The 14943-nt window shown below is 56.2% G+C and overlaps 3 protein-coding genes across 3 annotated transcripts; 2 read left to right on the top strand and 1 right to left on the bottom strand.

Moving 5' to 3' along the window:
• Positions 1-2551: 2551 nt before the first annotated feature.
• Positions 2552-6910, top strand: GLRG_08994 (ABC transporter; the record flags this gene model as incomplete). The annotated part of the gene is made up of 3 exons (XM_008099679.1): positions 2552-2656; positions 2857-3787; positions 3864-6910. The coding sequence occupies 3 exons, from the start codon at positions 2552-2554 to the stop codon at positions 6908-6910; spliced, it is 4083 nt and encodes a 1360-aa protein (XP_008097870.1).
• A 2125-nt stretch (positions 6911-9035) lies between these two features.
• On the top strand, positions 9036-10304 carry GLRG_08993 (methyltransferase domain-containing protein; the record flags this gene model as incomplete). The annotated part of the gene is made up of 1 exon (XM_008099678.1): positions 9036-10304. One exon carries the CDS (start codon positions 9036-9038, stop codon positions 10302-10304), a length of 1269 nt encoding a protein of 422 aa, XP_008097869.1.
• A 578-nt stretch (positions 10305-10882) lies between these two features.
• On the bottom strand, positions 10883-13437 carry GLRG_08992 (OPT oligopeptide transporter; the record flags this gene model as incomplete). The annotated part of the gene is made up of 5 exons (XM_008099677.1): positions 10883-12279; positions 12334-12555; positions 12666-12898; positions 12963-13078; positions 13141-13437. The coding sequence occupies 5 exons, from the start codon at positions 13435-13437 to the stop codon at positions 10883-10885; spliced, it is 2265 nt and encodes a 754-aa protein (XP_008097868.1).
• Positions 13438-14943: the final 1506 nt, after the last annotated feature.

Raw genomic sequence — 14943 nt, 5'->3', positions numbered from 1 at the left:
GGGGAGGCCTCGTCAGAATGAATAATACTTATCATTTCTCAGAGGATGTTTCTATGGCTTGCATCTGAGGATGAACATCTTGTAAAGCTTATTATTTCTAATAAAGCTCTGCTGCTTAACATTTTAAGTACTTTAAGATTGCCTTGGTAGCGATGACCCTACTACTACTATTCGTCTTGCAAGTTTCTGCCGATTTGACCACTCCTGTCTGAAGCCCGCGGCGCTCTTACCCACGATGGCCTGCTTAAGATGGGGCAGAGTTTCATACCGGTGCACTTGGGGGCATGGTTTACACCGCCGCACTCTCCAATATCTAAGTAATACTCTATTCCAGTTACTAAATTGTCGAATGAAATATACAAGGGCTCTGAGTTGATGATTAGTTGTTCTTTCTGCTATGATATCTGGAGTATAGTTCTGGTTCTACTGGAATAGTAAATAATAGAGCCCCTGGGTCCTCTGATCTGTGGCGCGGCGGCATTGATGAGCTTTGTAGGTAGGATTGTGTGCTGGCGTCGAGTCAAATCAATGCTGAGACTGTTGACATCCTGCCATGGAAATGACAAGAAGAACTGTGTGATCATATACATCCATGTAATGCCACAGTGGGATCTCCCGTTAAGTACTTTGTAGATTATGTTACGTTGGTTGTATATTCTGTCTGTTGACGCTGTCTACAGAAATGAGCTGGGGAAAAAAAAAGAAAAAGTTTATTGGGTGGTATGGATGCCGTGCCGTGATAGGAGAGGGCGCAGTCCCGCATGCCAAAGTCTACACATGTCATGTTCCGGGGCTTGTCCGTCTTGGGAACTAGTGCGCGCCACAACACGAAAAGACCGCAACCCCACAGAGATGATGTACCTCGTTAGTTAAGAAATGCAGCGGGAAAAGAAAAAAGCAAGGGGAGATATGCAGCACATCTGACAACTGGAGGCTCAAGCAAAGGATGATGAATCATCTAGTGACCCAGTGAGATGTTGTCTCCATTGCGAGAAACGAAGAGCAACAAGTTCGTGGAATAGCTCTGATTGCTGACTCCACTGAAGATGCTGTGAAGTAAGGAGATGAAGATATCGGGGAGTTTAAGTTTGCGGTCCCAAGTCGTATTAGCTGGCCATTGACGACCTCAGGACATCGGAATCGGTGAGGTCTGAACAAGGTTATCTCATCTACCCTTAGATCGTTGGGCTGGCATGGACGGCTTTGCTCTGACCGGGTTCTACGTTATGGAGTCCTTTCTCAAGAATTCTCAAATCCTCCACAGACTACCGGTACTACAGAGCCCGAATTTGGGGTGTCATGGTTGAGGAAGAGAGTGAGTGGCTAGCTGCCCGAGCACTCAACTCGGCGTGCCACCCAGCTCGGCTCGGTTTTGGAGTGGGGTAAATGCGATGATCTTTCGTAAAATGCTACGGTGACACGGTGCCACAAACAGGCGAGGTAAGCTGCACGGGTAACCGAAGAGGCCTGTAGTGTGGCCAGCCAATATGAGTGTGTTTTCGGCGAAGGCGAGAGCGAGGCAATGCCACGCAAGCTCCAGTCAGATCTATTCCGGTTGCTTGACCCTATGCAGTCCTTGCTGCCCATTTCATCAAGTTTGGGAAGATCAAGGAGTGGACGAGGCGCAGAGCGATTCTAATCATCATAGCAAACGGCCCTGAGTCCCACCTAACACGCCTGCAACACAAGTTTCTAGTTACACAACTTCGATAGTGTGTACGCGACTTTTCTATCGCCATACTGGCTTTCGTTTCTGTGGTTGAAAGGGGTGGACCGGCCCCTACGTTTCCCGGGTCGAGCTACAGGAGAGTCAAGATGGTCCCGCATGGGTCAACCCTACTCAGCCCACCAGTTGCAAATTAACCTGGCTAGCGACATTGCTAGCGTCATATCTAATCAATCAGATCATCTTATCTGATCACACTTTGCACTGCAAACTGCATCGTGACTGGCCACATTGCCCCCTTGCCGGCCCACGGGGGGGGGGGGGGGTTTACATGGTTCCATTGCTCCATTGCTCCATGGCTCCAGTGCAAAATTTCTTCCTCCGTCCGGAGGACAGGACACCCTGATCGTCACCCGAGCCGATCTGTACGCTCCTCTTCCTGGTCGTAAACCCGCGCTGGTCAAGCGCCGGAATCGGCCACTTCCCTTCTCCTCGCCCATGTTCGCATGTGCCGCTCTTGACAACGAAAGCCGGTCGATTCTGAAATTTCCCCCTGTTAGCAAGAGGGGGGCGCAGATTCCTGCAGCGTCCGCGTGTATCCGCAGTCAGTGAGGGGGGGGACAAAAAGAGACCCCGGCCCAACTTGCTTGTCTTGTCTTCTCGTTCCCTCGAAAGGTGTTCTCGAACTTCATTCCACCACCCCAACCCTCTTTCGTTAACCCCCTCCCTCCCTCCGTCCGAGGTGATCGCTGCCGTATCTTTCCGCTGGACTCGTTCGGCTAGGACACAGCAAAGGGGTCCGAGTAAGAACACGCGCCACAGCCAACAGGCTACTTGGGACTCTGATCAGATCTGATAATCGGTGACGATCCAAAGTATAACAAGATGGCGGCACTTGAGAAGCAGGAGCCAGAGCAGGCAGCTCCTCCAGTGACCGAGAAACCCGCAAAGCAAGAAGAGGCGAAGGAAGAAGAACCCAAGGGCATGCCGGTCAGTCTTTCCCAGCCGCTGTGCCTGCGCTGTGCTGCACTGGCTGCAGGCGCCTTGGCCTGTACCGGGCCGTCCCGCATCTCTCTGGAAAACACCAAAGGATCTCGACAGGCCCGCGCGCAACAAGACAAGACGCCGCCCAGTGCAGAGCGTCGGCATATCAACTCCCCTCTATGCATCACTAACGTGTCCGAACTCAGTTCACCAAGGAATTCTTCACCTTCTTCCGCCTGTTGTTTGCCGCCAACCCGACATGTCTCGATTACTTCCTCATCATCTTCGGAACCATCATGGCCATCGCTGCTGGTGTGCCGTTCCCCCTCCTGGGTGTCCTCTTTGGCCAGCTGGTTGACAAAATGAACGCTGCCACCTGCGCTGCCGATGGGACCAGCGACATCGACGCGTTCGTGTACGAATCTGCCATCAACCAGAAGGTCATCCAGATGGCCTACGTCGGCGCCATCGCGTTCGTTGCCATCTACAGCTACATTCTCTCGTGGAGCATCATCAGCCAGCGCCTCGCCCAGCGCATGCGCACGCAGTACGTGTCTGCTCTGCTGCGCCAGCCGCCCTCCTACTTCGACAAGCGCGCCGCCGCCGGCGAAGTGTCTAGTCGCCTCCACGGTGACATCACGGCGATCCAGTCCGGCACCTCGGAGAAGGTGGGCATCCTCATCTGCACCATAAGCTTCTTCGTCACCGTTTTCGTCATTGCGTTCACGAAGCAGCCCAAGCTAGCCGGCATGCTCGTTTCCATGCTCCCTGCTTACATGCTCTCCTCCTTCCTCGGCGGTGGTTTCATCGCGAAAAACACCGGCTACATGACTGAGGCGATTGAGAAGGCTTCGTCCATTGCGTCTGAAGCTCTGTCTCACATCTCCGTTGTGCAGGCCTTCGGCGCTGGCCCGCGTCTCGAGGCCAAGTTTGCCGACCACATGATCATTGCCCGCAAGGCCGGCATGAAGAAGGCTGGTGTTGCCGCTGTCCAGGCTGGTCTTCTCTATTTCATCGCCTACGCCGGAAACGCTCTTGCATTCTGGCAGGGCAGTATCAAGATTGCCGACTCTATGGCCGGCCGTGGTGATGCCACAGTGGGCGAGATCTACGCGGTTGTTTACCTACTCGTTGATGGTCAGTCTCCCTCGATATTCCATCGAGTCGCATCATGGTTTCGGCAAAAATGACTAACACTTGCTTTCCGCCTTAGCTTGCGTCATGCTTGGCTCCATCGCCCCTTTTCTCCCCTCTTTCCGGGGTGCTTCGGCTGCGTACCAGCGGCTACAGGAGGACATTGAGGCTCCCTCGGAAATCGATGGAACCTCTGAGGAGGGCAAGGTTCTGCCCCTGGACGACCCCAAGGGCATCGTGCTCCGCGACGTCACTTTCGAGTACCCATCGAGGCCCGGCCAGCCTGTTCTGCGCAATGTCAATGTCGAGTTCCCCGCTGGCAAGTACACTGCTGTCATCGGTCTCTCGGGCAGCGGCAAGTCCACCATCGCCGCCCTCCTTGCCCGTCTCCAAGACCCGAATCAGGGAGAAATCCTCCTCGACGGCCACGATATTCGGGAGCTCAATGTGCGCAGCCTTCGCAGCTTCATCAGCTTCGTGCAACAGGAGCCCTCACTCCTCGATCGATCGATTCTTGAGAACATTGCCCTCGGCCTCATCAACTCGCCCAAGCCAGAGCACCAGCGTTTGAGACCCTTCCTCAGCGGCGGCCAGTTGGCCGAGCTGGCATCCAAGGGCAAGGACGCTTTGTCATCCGCCAACAACTATGGTCCCGAGATCCAGGAGATTGTCGACCTCGTCCGTCACGCTGCCGAGCAGGCCGATGCCGCCACCTTCATCAACCGCCTCGACGATGGTTATGGCACCTCGGCCGGTCCTAGTGGCAGTCTCGTCAGCGGTGGCCAGCGCCAGCGTATCGCCCTCGCTCGAGCTCTGATCCGCGACCCCAAGATTCTGGTGCTGGATGAGGCAACTTCCGCCCTCGACTCTGCCAGTGAGAAGCGCATCCAGCGTGCCGTCGAACAGGCTGCTACAGAGAACCGCACCATTGTCTCCATCGCCCATCGTCTTTCCACGATCCGTAACGCGGACAGCATCGTCGTCATGGAGGCCGGTCAGGTGGTCGAGCAGGGTACATACACCGAGTTGATGGCGCGCGAGGACGGCGCTTTTGCCCGCATGGCCAGGCTACAGACGGTGGGTACCGCTGATCGTGCGCCCGATGCCGGCTCTGCCTCTGGCGACTCCCTCGATTGCTCTACTCTCAAGGGTGACCATGTTGTCGACGAGAAGTCCAATGGGCCCGAAGAGCATGTTGCCACAAAGAGCTTGAAGAACGTCAAGTTCAGTGACAAGGAAAGCGACGCCGAGGAAAAGAAGGAGTCCGATATCGCCGGCCTGGATGATGTGAAGCCTTACAGCACCGTGATCAAAGGTCTTGTCCGACTCGTCAGACCCTCCTTGGCCTGGTTGGTTGTTGCCATCATCGCTGCTACCATTGTCGGTGGTACCTTCACAGGCGCTGGTCTCATCTTTGGTTACACTGTCGGAGCTCTTAACCCCTGTGCCAGCACCGCCGAGCGTATTCTGTCCATGGGACGCTTCTTTTCCGGTCTCATGTTTGGCCTTGCCTCTATCGAGCTCTTCGCCAACTTCTTCGCCTGGTCCGGCTTCGGCGTCGTGGCCGAGAAGCTTCTCTACTCCATTCGCGTCTTGTCTTTCCGCTCCTTGCTGGACCAAGACGTTCAGTGGCATCAGTCCGAAGGTCGCACCGCCGACGGTCTGCTTTCCATTATTACAAAGGACAGTGCCGCCATTGGTGGCTTCAGTGGTTCTACCGTCGGTACTGTGTTCGCCATCTGCGTGAACATCCTCGCCGGCGTGATCCTGTCTCACATCATCGCCTGGAAGATCGCTGTTGTCTGCCTGGTCACCCTCCCCATACTTCTGGGCTCTGGTTTCATGCAGCTGCGCATGCTGGCTCGCTATGAAGAGCGTCACTCGGCTGCCTTCTCGACCGCCACGTCGGTGGCGACCGAGGCCGTACAGTCCATCAAGACGGTAGCAGCCCTCTCCCTCGAGAGCCAGGTGATGGATAACTATGCTCAACTTCTCGCTCCGCCTCAGAAGCAGATGGTCCGCGCATCGGCTTCCACCAACATCTGGTTGGCCATCTCCAACACCACCGGCATTTTCGTCAACGCTCTGGCCTACTGGTGGGGTACGCAGCTCATCATGAAGGGCGAATACACTCAGACCCAGTTCCTGATCATATTGATGGCGATGCTCATCAGCGCCCAGCTGTGGGGTACCATGTTCGCCCTGGCTCCCGAGTTCTCGCGTGCTCGTACCGCCTTGTCCCGTATCATGTCCGTCATCAACCTCGGCAAGAACGACGATCTCAGCAAGACTGGTACCGAGCAGAAGCAGATTGTCGGGGACTCCAAGACGGAGCAAGACATCGAGTCTACCGCAGAAGTCAAGACCAAGAGACCCAATGCGGGCGGCGTCAAAGTCACCTTCAACAACGTTTCTTTTGCCTACCCCAGCCGTCCCGACATCAACATCCTCGACAACGTTTCCTTCACCCTCCAGCCTGGTCAATTCTGTGGTCTAGTTGGACCTTCTGGAGCCGGAAAGTCGACCATCATGAACCTTGTCCAACGTCTCTACTTTCCCTCCCAGGGCCAGATTCTCATCGATGACCACGATATCGCCAACCTTCCCAGCTCCTTCAGAGACACCGTTGCCGTCGTCCCACAGGACCCGACCCTCTTCGACGGCAGTGTTCGCTTCAACGTCGGTCTCGGCTCGTCGCCCGACACCGAGGCTACCCAGGCCGAGATCGAAGAGGCCTGCAAGCTGGCCAACATTCACGACGTGATCATGGCTCTTCCCGAGGGATACAACACCGAGTGTGGCCCCTCGGCGTCCCGCCTGTCTGGCGGCCAGAGACAGCGTTTGGCTATTGCCCGTGCTCTCGTCCGCAAGCCGCGCCTGTTGCTTCTGGACGAGAGCACAAGTGCCTTGGACGCCGCCAGCGAAGCGGCTCTCCAGGAGGGTCTCGAGCGTGCGTCCCGCGGTACAACTGTGTTGGCCATCACGCATCGCCTGCACACCGTGCACAAGGCCAACGTGATTTTGCTGGTCGAAGGCGGACAGATCGCCGACAGCGGAACACACAAGGAGCTTATGGAGAGGAGGGAGAGCTACAGGGTCAACGCCATGCAACAGATGCTGCAGTAGAGAGAGCCGTTGAGTGATTTGTGGTTATTGATTCGTAATAGAAGGGATAAAAAAAAGTACGTTGATTGCACGGATGGCCACACTGGCTCCGCAAACAGAGAAGTGCTGGATTGGCATCAAAATCTGTATAGTCATATAATACCTTAGCATTGCATTCGCTTCATGTCGTTAGTGCATATAGAAGAAACCAGGATAACGATACTTCCAACACCAGGACAAACCGCCCAGTGTAGATACTATTCAAGTTTGCTATTTCTCAGTAACATTGACAACAGCAGAATACAAAGTTCACTTCGTTTACCGGCCAGCATTGAATATTTGACTAGGAGCTGTAGCAAGCCACTCAAACAAGCCTCAACACAACCCACATCTGTATGACATCAGCACAACGAGGTGCGCAAAAGGAAAAACGCATGTGAGACCAGGAGTCCCCAGTCATCAAGAATGGTACTAAGAGTGACGATGCAACAGTGTTCGTACCTGTACTAGGGGAACATACAACTACAACTTCATTTCTCAGGGCACGAATACCTAATCGATTCACTATACTGTTACTTGTACTTGTTCGTACCTGTAGAAGCGGACCGTTCCTTGCCACTACTCCATGTATACGCAATTGCGTCCCGCTGAGGGTGTGCTCAAAGCAGGCCTAAAAAGGAATACGGACAGTTTTGGAGAAAAGCTTAAACAGTGACACGGGATGCATATCTCAATTCCAAGATGCAAATCCCGGTATCCGCACACACACACACACACACACACACACACACACACACACAAATCTTGCATCTCCCCCTCCTCGGTCATGAGTCCACGACATAAGCACACCCAGCCGTTTCCGCCGTTCCCGCTATCTTGCGCTAGGCTAAGCCACACTGACAGTGCGTGGAACGCAAAGCGCGGCCGGCTTGACCTCCTTTTGGGTCCTTAATAACACTTAAAGGTGTTAGGTATTGGCACCGGCAGTTCGATACCACGCCACGAAAATCTGCCTCCCTCCCGCGCCAGCCCTATTTGGTACTGGTATGTGACCCGTCAATCGTGGCCAGTAGAGAGTGTTTCGGCTATTTGGAGCCGCCCCTCTCTCTCGGGAGATTTGCCTTGGGAACAACCGACCGCCGGGAGCAAAGCTTAGCAGAGAAAACAGAGACTTCTCAACCCCCGGGCGGAGCGCCACAATGACGTACAGATGCTATAAGCAGCCGCGTCTTCGTGGCGAATCAACAAACGGCGGGATAGAGGTCCGAACGGCGAAAGGGGAAGGGAAAGGGAGAAAGGTAAAAAAAAAAAAAAAAAAAAAAAAAAAAAAAAAGGTTGTAACTGTAACGCAACGGGGAGCCGTGGCACAGGAAAAGCAGGCCGGACAGATTGCGACATGCGAGGAGTTCATACACACACACACACACACCGCCAGATGCCGGGTTCTCTATCAAGCAAACAAGTCACAAAGACTTAGGACTCATCTGACGCAACCCCCCCCCCCCCCCCAAAAAAGGGGGTGTTGACTCACTGTGCCAGGGTCCATCGCGTTCCCGCCGGCTTTTTTGCTCAACAGGTTTGATGAGCCGTGTGTTGACTGGACTGTCTTACTGGTACGCTCATCCAAAACCCCGCGTGATTTCCCGCCTTCCGCTTTACGTAGTAGCTAATGACGGGCTTCGACTAGCCCCCTAGTGTCACCAGAGCTCAGAGGGTCGATTTAAGTGGTCTGATGATTTGGTGATCCAACCGGCACCACCGGGGGTTCCTCCGTGAGTCCCGAGAGAGGACTGCTAACGGGAGAGAGATTAGAAAGCAATCCGGTTCGCGGCTCCATCACATCTTTCTTGTTATTGTTGACTGGCGCCGCCTTAGCCCCCGGTACACGGATGCTCGAAACGAGAGAAAGGAGGTCACCATGTATAAAGGACTTTACCTGCCCATCGGCCCGTTCCTCTACCCTCCTGTTCCTCTGAGATGCACACTGTGATACCCAGCTGTTTCTCTCTCTCTCTCTCTCTCTCTCTCTCTCTCTCTCTCTCCCCTCCCTTGCCCGTGGTAGTCTCACCTCCAGCTACGGGCGCTACCAAACCCCTCCCCCTCTCGGTGTCCATCCCTACGTCATCGTATCACATCATTCACAGCCATGTCAGCAGCAACAGCGCCAGCGCCAGCCATTGCGCCACCGCCAGCGCCGGTGGAAACGCCCAACGTCGGCGACAACAGCAGTCCGCGGATCAGCGAGACGTCGGACGATGTCTCGCCCTTGAAGCCCGCCACCCAGGCACCGTGGAGGAAGAAGACCAAAACGACCACGGCGGCGGCGGCGGCGGCGCATGGGGACAACAACAACAACAACAACAACAACAACAACAAGGCCGAGATTAACCGCACGGCGACGCCCAAGCGCTCGACGACGTTCTGGAAGTCCTTCAAGTACCTCCGCGACCTGACCCCCAAGCAGGTCGACGACTTCATGGCGTCGTACGTCATCTACAACCTCGACTGGGCCGACGAGGCCGCCATGGTCGAGGCGCTGGGGCCCGACTACCGGTCCCGCGTCGGCGACTGCCTGCAGTCGTACTACGGCGTGCTGAACCACCTCTGCGCGCTGGGCGACGTCGAGAAGATGTACATCCCGCCCCTGATGGACGCGCGGGCCTCGGTCCTCGACAACCAGATGCTGTACGAGGAGTCGGTCGCGCGGGACATCGGCCTGGGGCCGGGCGACCGCGTGCTCGACCTCGGCTGCGGCCGCGGCCGGGTCGCGGCCCACATGGCCGCCGTCAGCGGCGCCCTCGTCACCGGCCTCAACATCGACCCGAACCAGGTCGCCCAGGCCGACGAGTTCAACGCCCAGCTCGGCCTGCGCAACCGGTTCACCGTCCACGACATGAACGACCTGCCGCTGCCCTTCCCCGACGGCTCCTTCGACGCCTTCTACCAGATCCAGGCCCTCAGCCTGTGCAAGGACCTCCCCGCCCTGTTCGCCGAGCTCCGCCGCGTGCTCCGCCCCGGCGCCAAGCTTTCCCTGCTCGACTGGGTCAGCCTGCCCGCCTACGACCCCGCCGACCCGGAGCACGCCGAGCTGATGCGGCGGACGAAGCCGCTCATCGGCGCCGTGGGCACTCCGACGCCCCAGACCTTCGAGGCAGCCCTCGCCGGCGCCGGCTTCACCGTCCTCGTCTCCGACAACGCGAGCGTCGGCGGCCTGCAGGCGCCCCTCATCGACAAGGCCGACGTCTACTTCCGCAGCCTACGCCAGGTCATCCTCGGGCTCGTCAAGGTCCGCCTGCTGCCGCCCCATTTCAAGACACTCATCAACCGCCTGTGCCTGGATGGGCAGGCCTTCGTCAAGATGGACACCATGCGGCTGGTGACAACCAGCTACCGCATCATCGCGCAGAGAAATTAGAGCTTTGGAGAGCACACGGGGGGTCATGACATAATGGAACAACATAGAGCTTTTCTCTTTTTTTCTCTCCTTTTTTTTCTCCTTTTTTTTTCTTCCTTGGTTTTGGAGCTGTAGGTGTTTGGACAATGGCACGATGGCGCTGCAACGATACGGCATGCAACTAAGGTTATGGTTCCTTATCCGGGCTCTATAGTTTGGTATTCGTGCTGGGTGTTGAAGGGATAGACAAATCCACGAAATTATTAATCATAATTGGGTCGCGAGAACGCCATGTCCGAATTCTCTCACTGATCCAGACCTCGACAATTACTTTCCTCAGGGTTCAACAGTATAGCATCGAGGATCAACGTCTTGTACTGGAACAAATCTCAAGACCATCATTTCAAGTCACGCCAAAAGGGACAAATGTTTGATATGGAACGTCAAATTCTGTCCATGTCCAAGGTCTCTTTTAACAGGGTATATCAAGAATCAAAATCACGGCCAACGGCCCCCATCCTCACAGCATTAAACAATTATTGTACGTTCGCGCGTTGACACATAGGCATACCACGTCGTCTTTCATCCATTCATTTTATTTACCAGTCGGCCCCAGGGAGGGCAATCGAGGAGCCGATGGCACCGCCACTGACACCGCCGAGCTCGATAGCGGCGTTGATGACACCTCCAAAACCCTCACCGGCGATGAGGCCGGCGGCGGCAGCGAAGCAGTGGGTCTCGAAGCTCTTGGGGGCGTACTTCTTCCACGCCCAGGCGACGACAGCGCCGGCCATGATGGCGTTGGCGTAGCCGCTGTCGGGCCCGAGGACCCAGGCGACACCGATGGACATCCAGTTGGGGAGGTAGTCGCGGTACTTCATGCGGGGGCCAACGAGGTAGAAGTTCTTGACAACAGCCTGGAGGGCGCAGATGACGCCCATGACGATGGTGAAGATGGCGCAGGACCTGGGGATGGGCAGCTTGGGCATGGTAACGGCCTCAGCCACGGCCCTCCAGGCCAGGACGGAGGGGGCACCGAAGGCACAGGTCTCCTCGGGGCCAATCTCCTTCCAGATGCAAGGGTAGGCGGCCATGAATAGGACGAAGACGCCAGGGGCGAGAAAGACGCTGACAGCGGCACCGATGGCCTGGGCATAGAACTGCAAGTGGGGAGGGGTCTTGAGGAGGAAGCCAACGCGGAAGTCCGAGACCAGGGCGGTGGCGACATCAGCGGTACCGGAGGCAATACCACCGGCAACAAGGTTAATGCGCTGAGCGGCCTTGATATCGAGGCCCTGGCCGGAGGTGACACCGCCGAAGACGAGCTGGGAGGCCTTGGCGGAGGCGGTGAGGGGAGTGCAGTCGGTGACGGCACCGCCGTGGATGCTGAGGAAGGCGAAGAGGAGACCCAGCAGGCAGGCGAGGATGGCGAGGCCGGCGTTCATGTGGAACTGGACGTGGCAGACGACGCAGGCGACGGCGGTGAAAATGAGGGTGCCAGTGGCCCAGACCCAGATGGGAACCTGTTGGCTCGGGGGCGCAAAGTCCTCGACGAGGCTGTCCTGGGCGTCGGCGAGGCCGGCGTGCTTAGCGATGAAAGCGTTGTGCTTGCCGCGCGACTGCATGCGGTTGTTGATGCTGCGGGCGCCAGAGCGGAAGGCGAACTTTGCGCCGTCGACGAGGACGCCGATGTGTAGGACAAACTCCACCATGGAGTAGACGACGAGAACCATGACACCGGGCCACAGCATCCAGTAACGGGGGGACGGGACCCAGTCAGGATCGTCGCTGACCTTCATGACGCCGAAGTTGACAATGTCGGACCACTTCTCGCTATTTGGGTATCTCTTGACGCCAACAGCCTCGCCATAGTGGACGAGAGTAGGTCCGATGACACCCCAGGCGGCAACGGTTCCAAGCCACCACGAGAGGGCGGCGTTGATGCCGACGAGCATACCGGAGCCGAAGAAGGCGGGAGTAAGCTGGATGTACCAACCTGAATTTTGTCAGCTAGACGTTCAAGGGAGGCAAAAGTGTGAAAGAGACATACCCCAGTTGTTGATGTTCATGGCCCAGTTCTTGTAGCCACTCCAGACGTAGAACCACAGGAAGATGTACCAGTTGTGCAGGATACCGTCGGCGTACTGAGAGACGACTATGTGAACGAGGGCACCGGCAAAGCAGATGCCCAGTGTCTTGATCTTTTTGGCGGCATCGGCGGCACCGCTACCGACGGCGTGCATGGAGCGGATGGTCAGAGCAGTTGCCGTAGCTGGTTCGCTCAAAGTCAGCTTCGGTCCCACGAGATATTCAAGCGAATCGAGCTCGGGCCGGTAAGAAACCTGCCCGGCTCCCTAAACTTTGGTGGTGAATGTGACTTACGAGTCGGGAAGACGAGGTTCAACTCCCTGGCAACGTTGATGATGAAGAACTTGCGCAGGGGAACGGCGGCAAAGAGACCGAAGAAGGCGCAGGTGACGGTGATGGTCAGGATACGGCCAAAGTCCTCGCGGGGGTTCTCAGACATGAGGTTGAGCTGGTACATGGCGGGAAGGGCGGCTACGAAGAGACCCGACATACCACCGGCACCAGTGGCAGCCGCCTGGATGATGGAGCTAGTTCCATGTTAGTTGCTTGTGTAACATCGGCGAGCAGAGAGGGAGGGGCAAATATTCTTACTTTTCCTGGGGGCCAAAGGTGCCTCCGATGAGTGGCGCATTGGGCAGAGACTTGGCCAGAAGCTTGACAATGGCGTAGCCAAAGATGGCACCAAACATGGTCGCAGCGAAACTGAACTGGTGTTGATGTTAGCCATTGTCCAACATATGCGGAGGATTCGGGACTGATTAGAACATACGCCAGTCTTGAGACCGAGGTAGACGTTGGAGGCGTTCACGAGGGAACCCAGGATGATTCCGACAAGGACGGCGCGGAAGGTCAGGGGGTTTCCCTCGGGCTCGATGCCCTTGACCTCGGGGAAGGGGACGAAGAGGTCGGTGACGTCCTCATCGCCGCTGATCTCGCTCTTGAGCTCGTCGTTCTGCTCAGAGTAGCGGTTCTTCTCGATGATGAATGTCGGGTCGTGGGCAGGATCCACCGAGGGAATCTGCGTCTCGGCCTGGATGGGCCCCGGGGCGGGGTTCGTGGCCACCATTCTGACGAGTGTCTGATTGCCTTGCCGGTAGTAGAACTGACAGGCGACTAGTCGACCAGAATTTGACTGAGCTTCCTGGCTGGCTCTGGGTAAAAGAAAGACCTGGCTTGGATGTCGGGTGGGAAGGAGACCGGTCCCAAGGCCAGAGATGGCGGAAGTCTGCAGTCTTTTTAAACATTTGCATCGATTGCCCAGGTCTTGGTAGAACCACTACCTTCGCTCGTCCCAGCCAGGCCTCCGGGACCCAACATGCAGAGGGCAAGGGTCTAGCAGGGCCATGGAACTTTTGCCTCATGCCATGGGGCCGGAGTGGCGGCTGAGGACCCATGAGATGGCATGGAGAGGCCGGTTCATTGCTAGGAACCAACAGTGTGGTAAAAGGCCAATTGTAGTTGGGCGGGCCGCCAAGACTGTTATCGACCAGCAGAAGGAGGGGGGCCAATGATGATGTCTTCGATTCTAACCCTCAGTTCCTGTCGCGCATAGCTTATTTGCTGGGTAATTTGCCAGGTTGCGAGGGCGATTTCAATCCCGCTCGATTGGCGGCGGCGACGCCGTGATGTGCCATTATTTGTTGCTCCTTGGAGTTGGGCTTCCGCCGTGCGGTTGAGCTGCCGACTTGCCTTGCTTGGTGATTTGCTCTGCTGGCTTTGTTACTTCCTCCTCAATCTTACAAAGTACCTAGTGTACTACCTACCTAGGTACCTTAGGTAAGGTGGGAGAAGGGCTCGTGAGCGCGTCTGGGCAGGCGCGAGGAACGCGCTATGGATGGCCGGCCGGTCGTTGTGCAGCTTCCTTATCAGGAGAGAAGGAGCCGGGCGGCGGTGAGCCCCACCTTTTTCTGTGAGCTCCCGGCGACCACCTCCCGAATCGGTCATGTTGACCCTGCCGCCAAGTTACCGCCAAGACGTCTATATATTGATTGTTCTTTCCTCCACACACACACAGAAGTACAGTACTAGGTCAAAAGTCTGTTTACAGCAACAAGGACAGCCAGTCAAAAGCTACAGTAGGTGGTTAGGACATAAGGTCTTTAGTGACGCACTGTGAAGTGACCTCCAGCTACTAATGGGTCCTCTCTTTAACTCTTCTTTGGGTTATCCTTTTTGCTGTAAACAGACTTTTGACCCAGTACTGTACCTCACTTTCCGTGCAGTGCAGGTGCTCTCAGCCTGCCTGCCTGCCTGTTTGCCCACCCCACCTTCCCACCTTCCTTCCCCCTCAGCGCAGAGAGGCAAGACAAGTCAAGCACTCTTGGTGCTCTTGGAGGCAAGAGCAGCCAAGCACTCTGGCCCCTCACCAAGACTTTCAAAAGTTCAACGGACAGGTACTTTTGCTGCCCAGACAGACTTGGCGACCTCGGCCTGATCTCTTGACTCTATTGGCAATGCTTATGCTACACGACCATGTGCATGTGTCTCGTCTCGTCTTGTCTCTCCTCTCCTTCCGTTTTTTTTTATTTCTTTTTATCTTACGCGGTATCTCGTGCGGTATTGGGAAACGCGG

This window comes from Colletotrichum graminicola, assembly GCF_000149035.1.
Source record: "Colletotrichum graminicola M1.001 genomic scaffold supercont1.44, whole genome shotgun sequence".
Lineage (NCBI taxonomy): Eukaryota > Fungi > Ascomycota > Sordariomycetes > Glomerellales > Glomerellaceae > Colletotrichum > Colletotrichum graminicola.
Note: the sequence above shows the minus strand (reverse complement) of the source record. Positions and strands in the feature narration are given on the sequence as shown.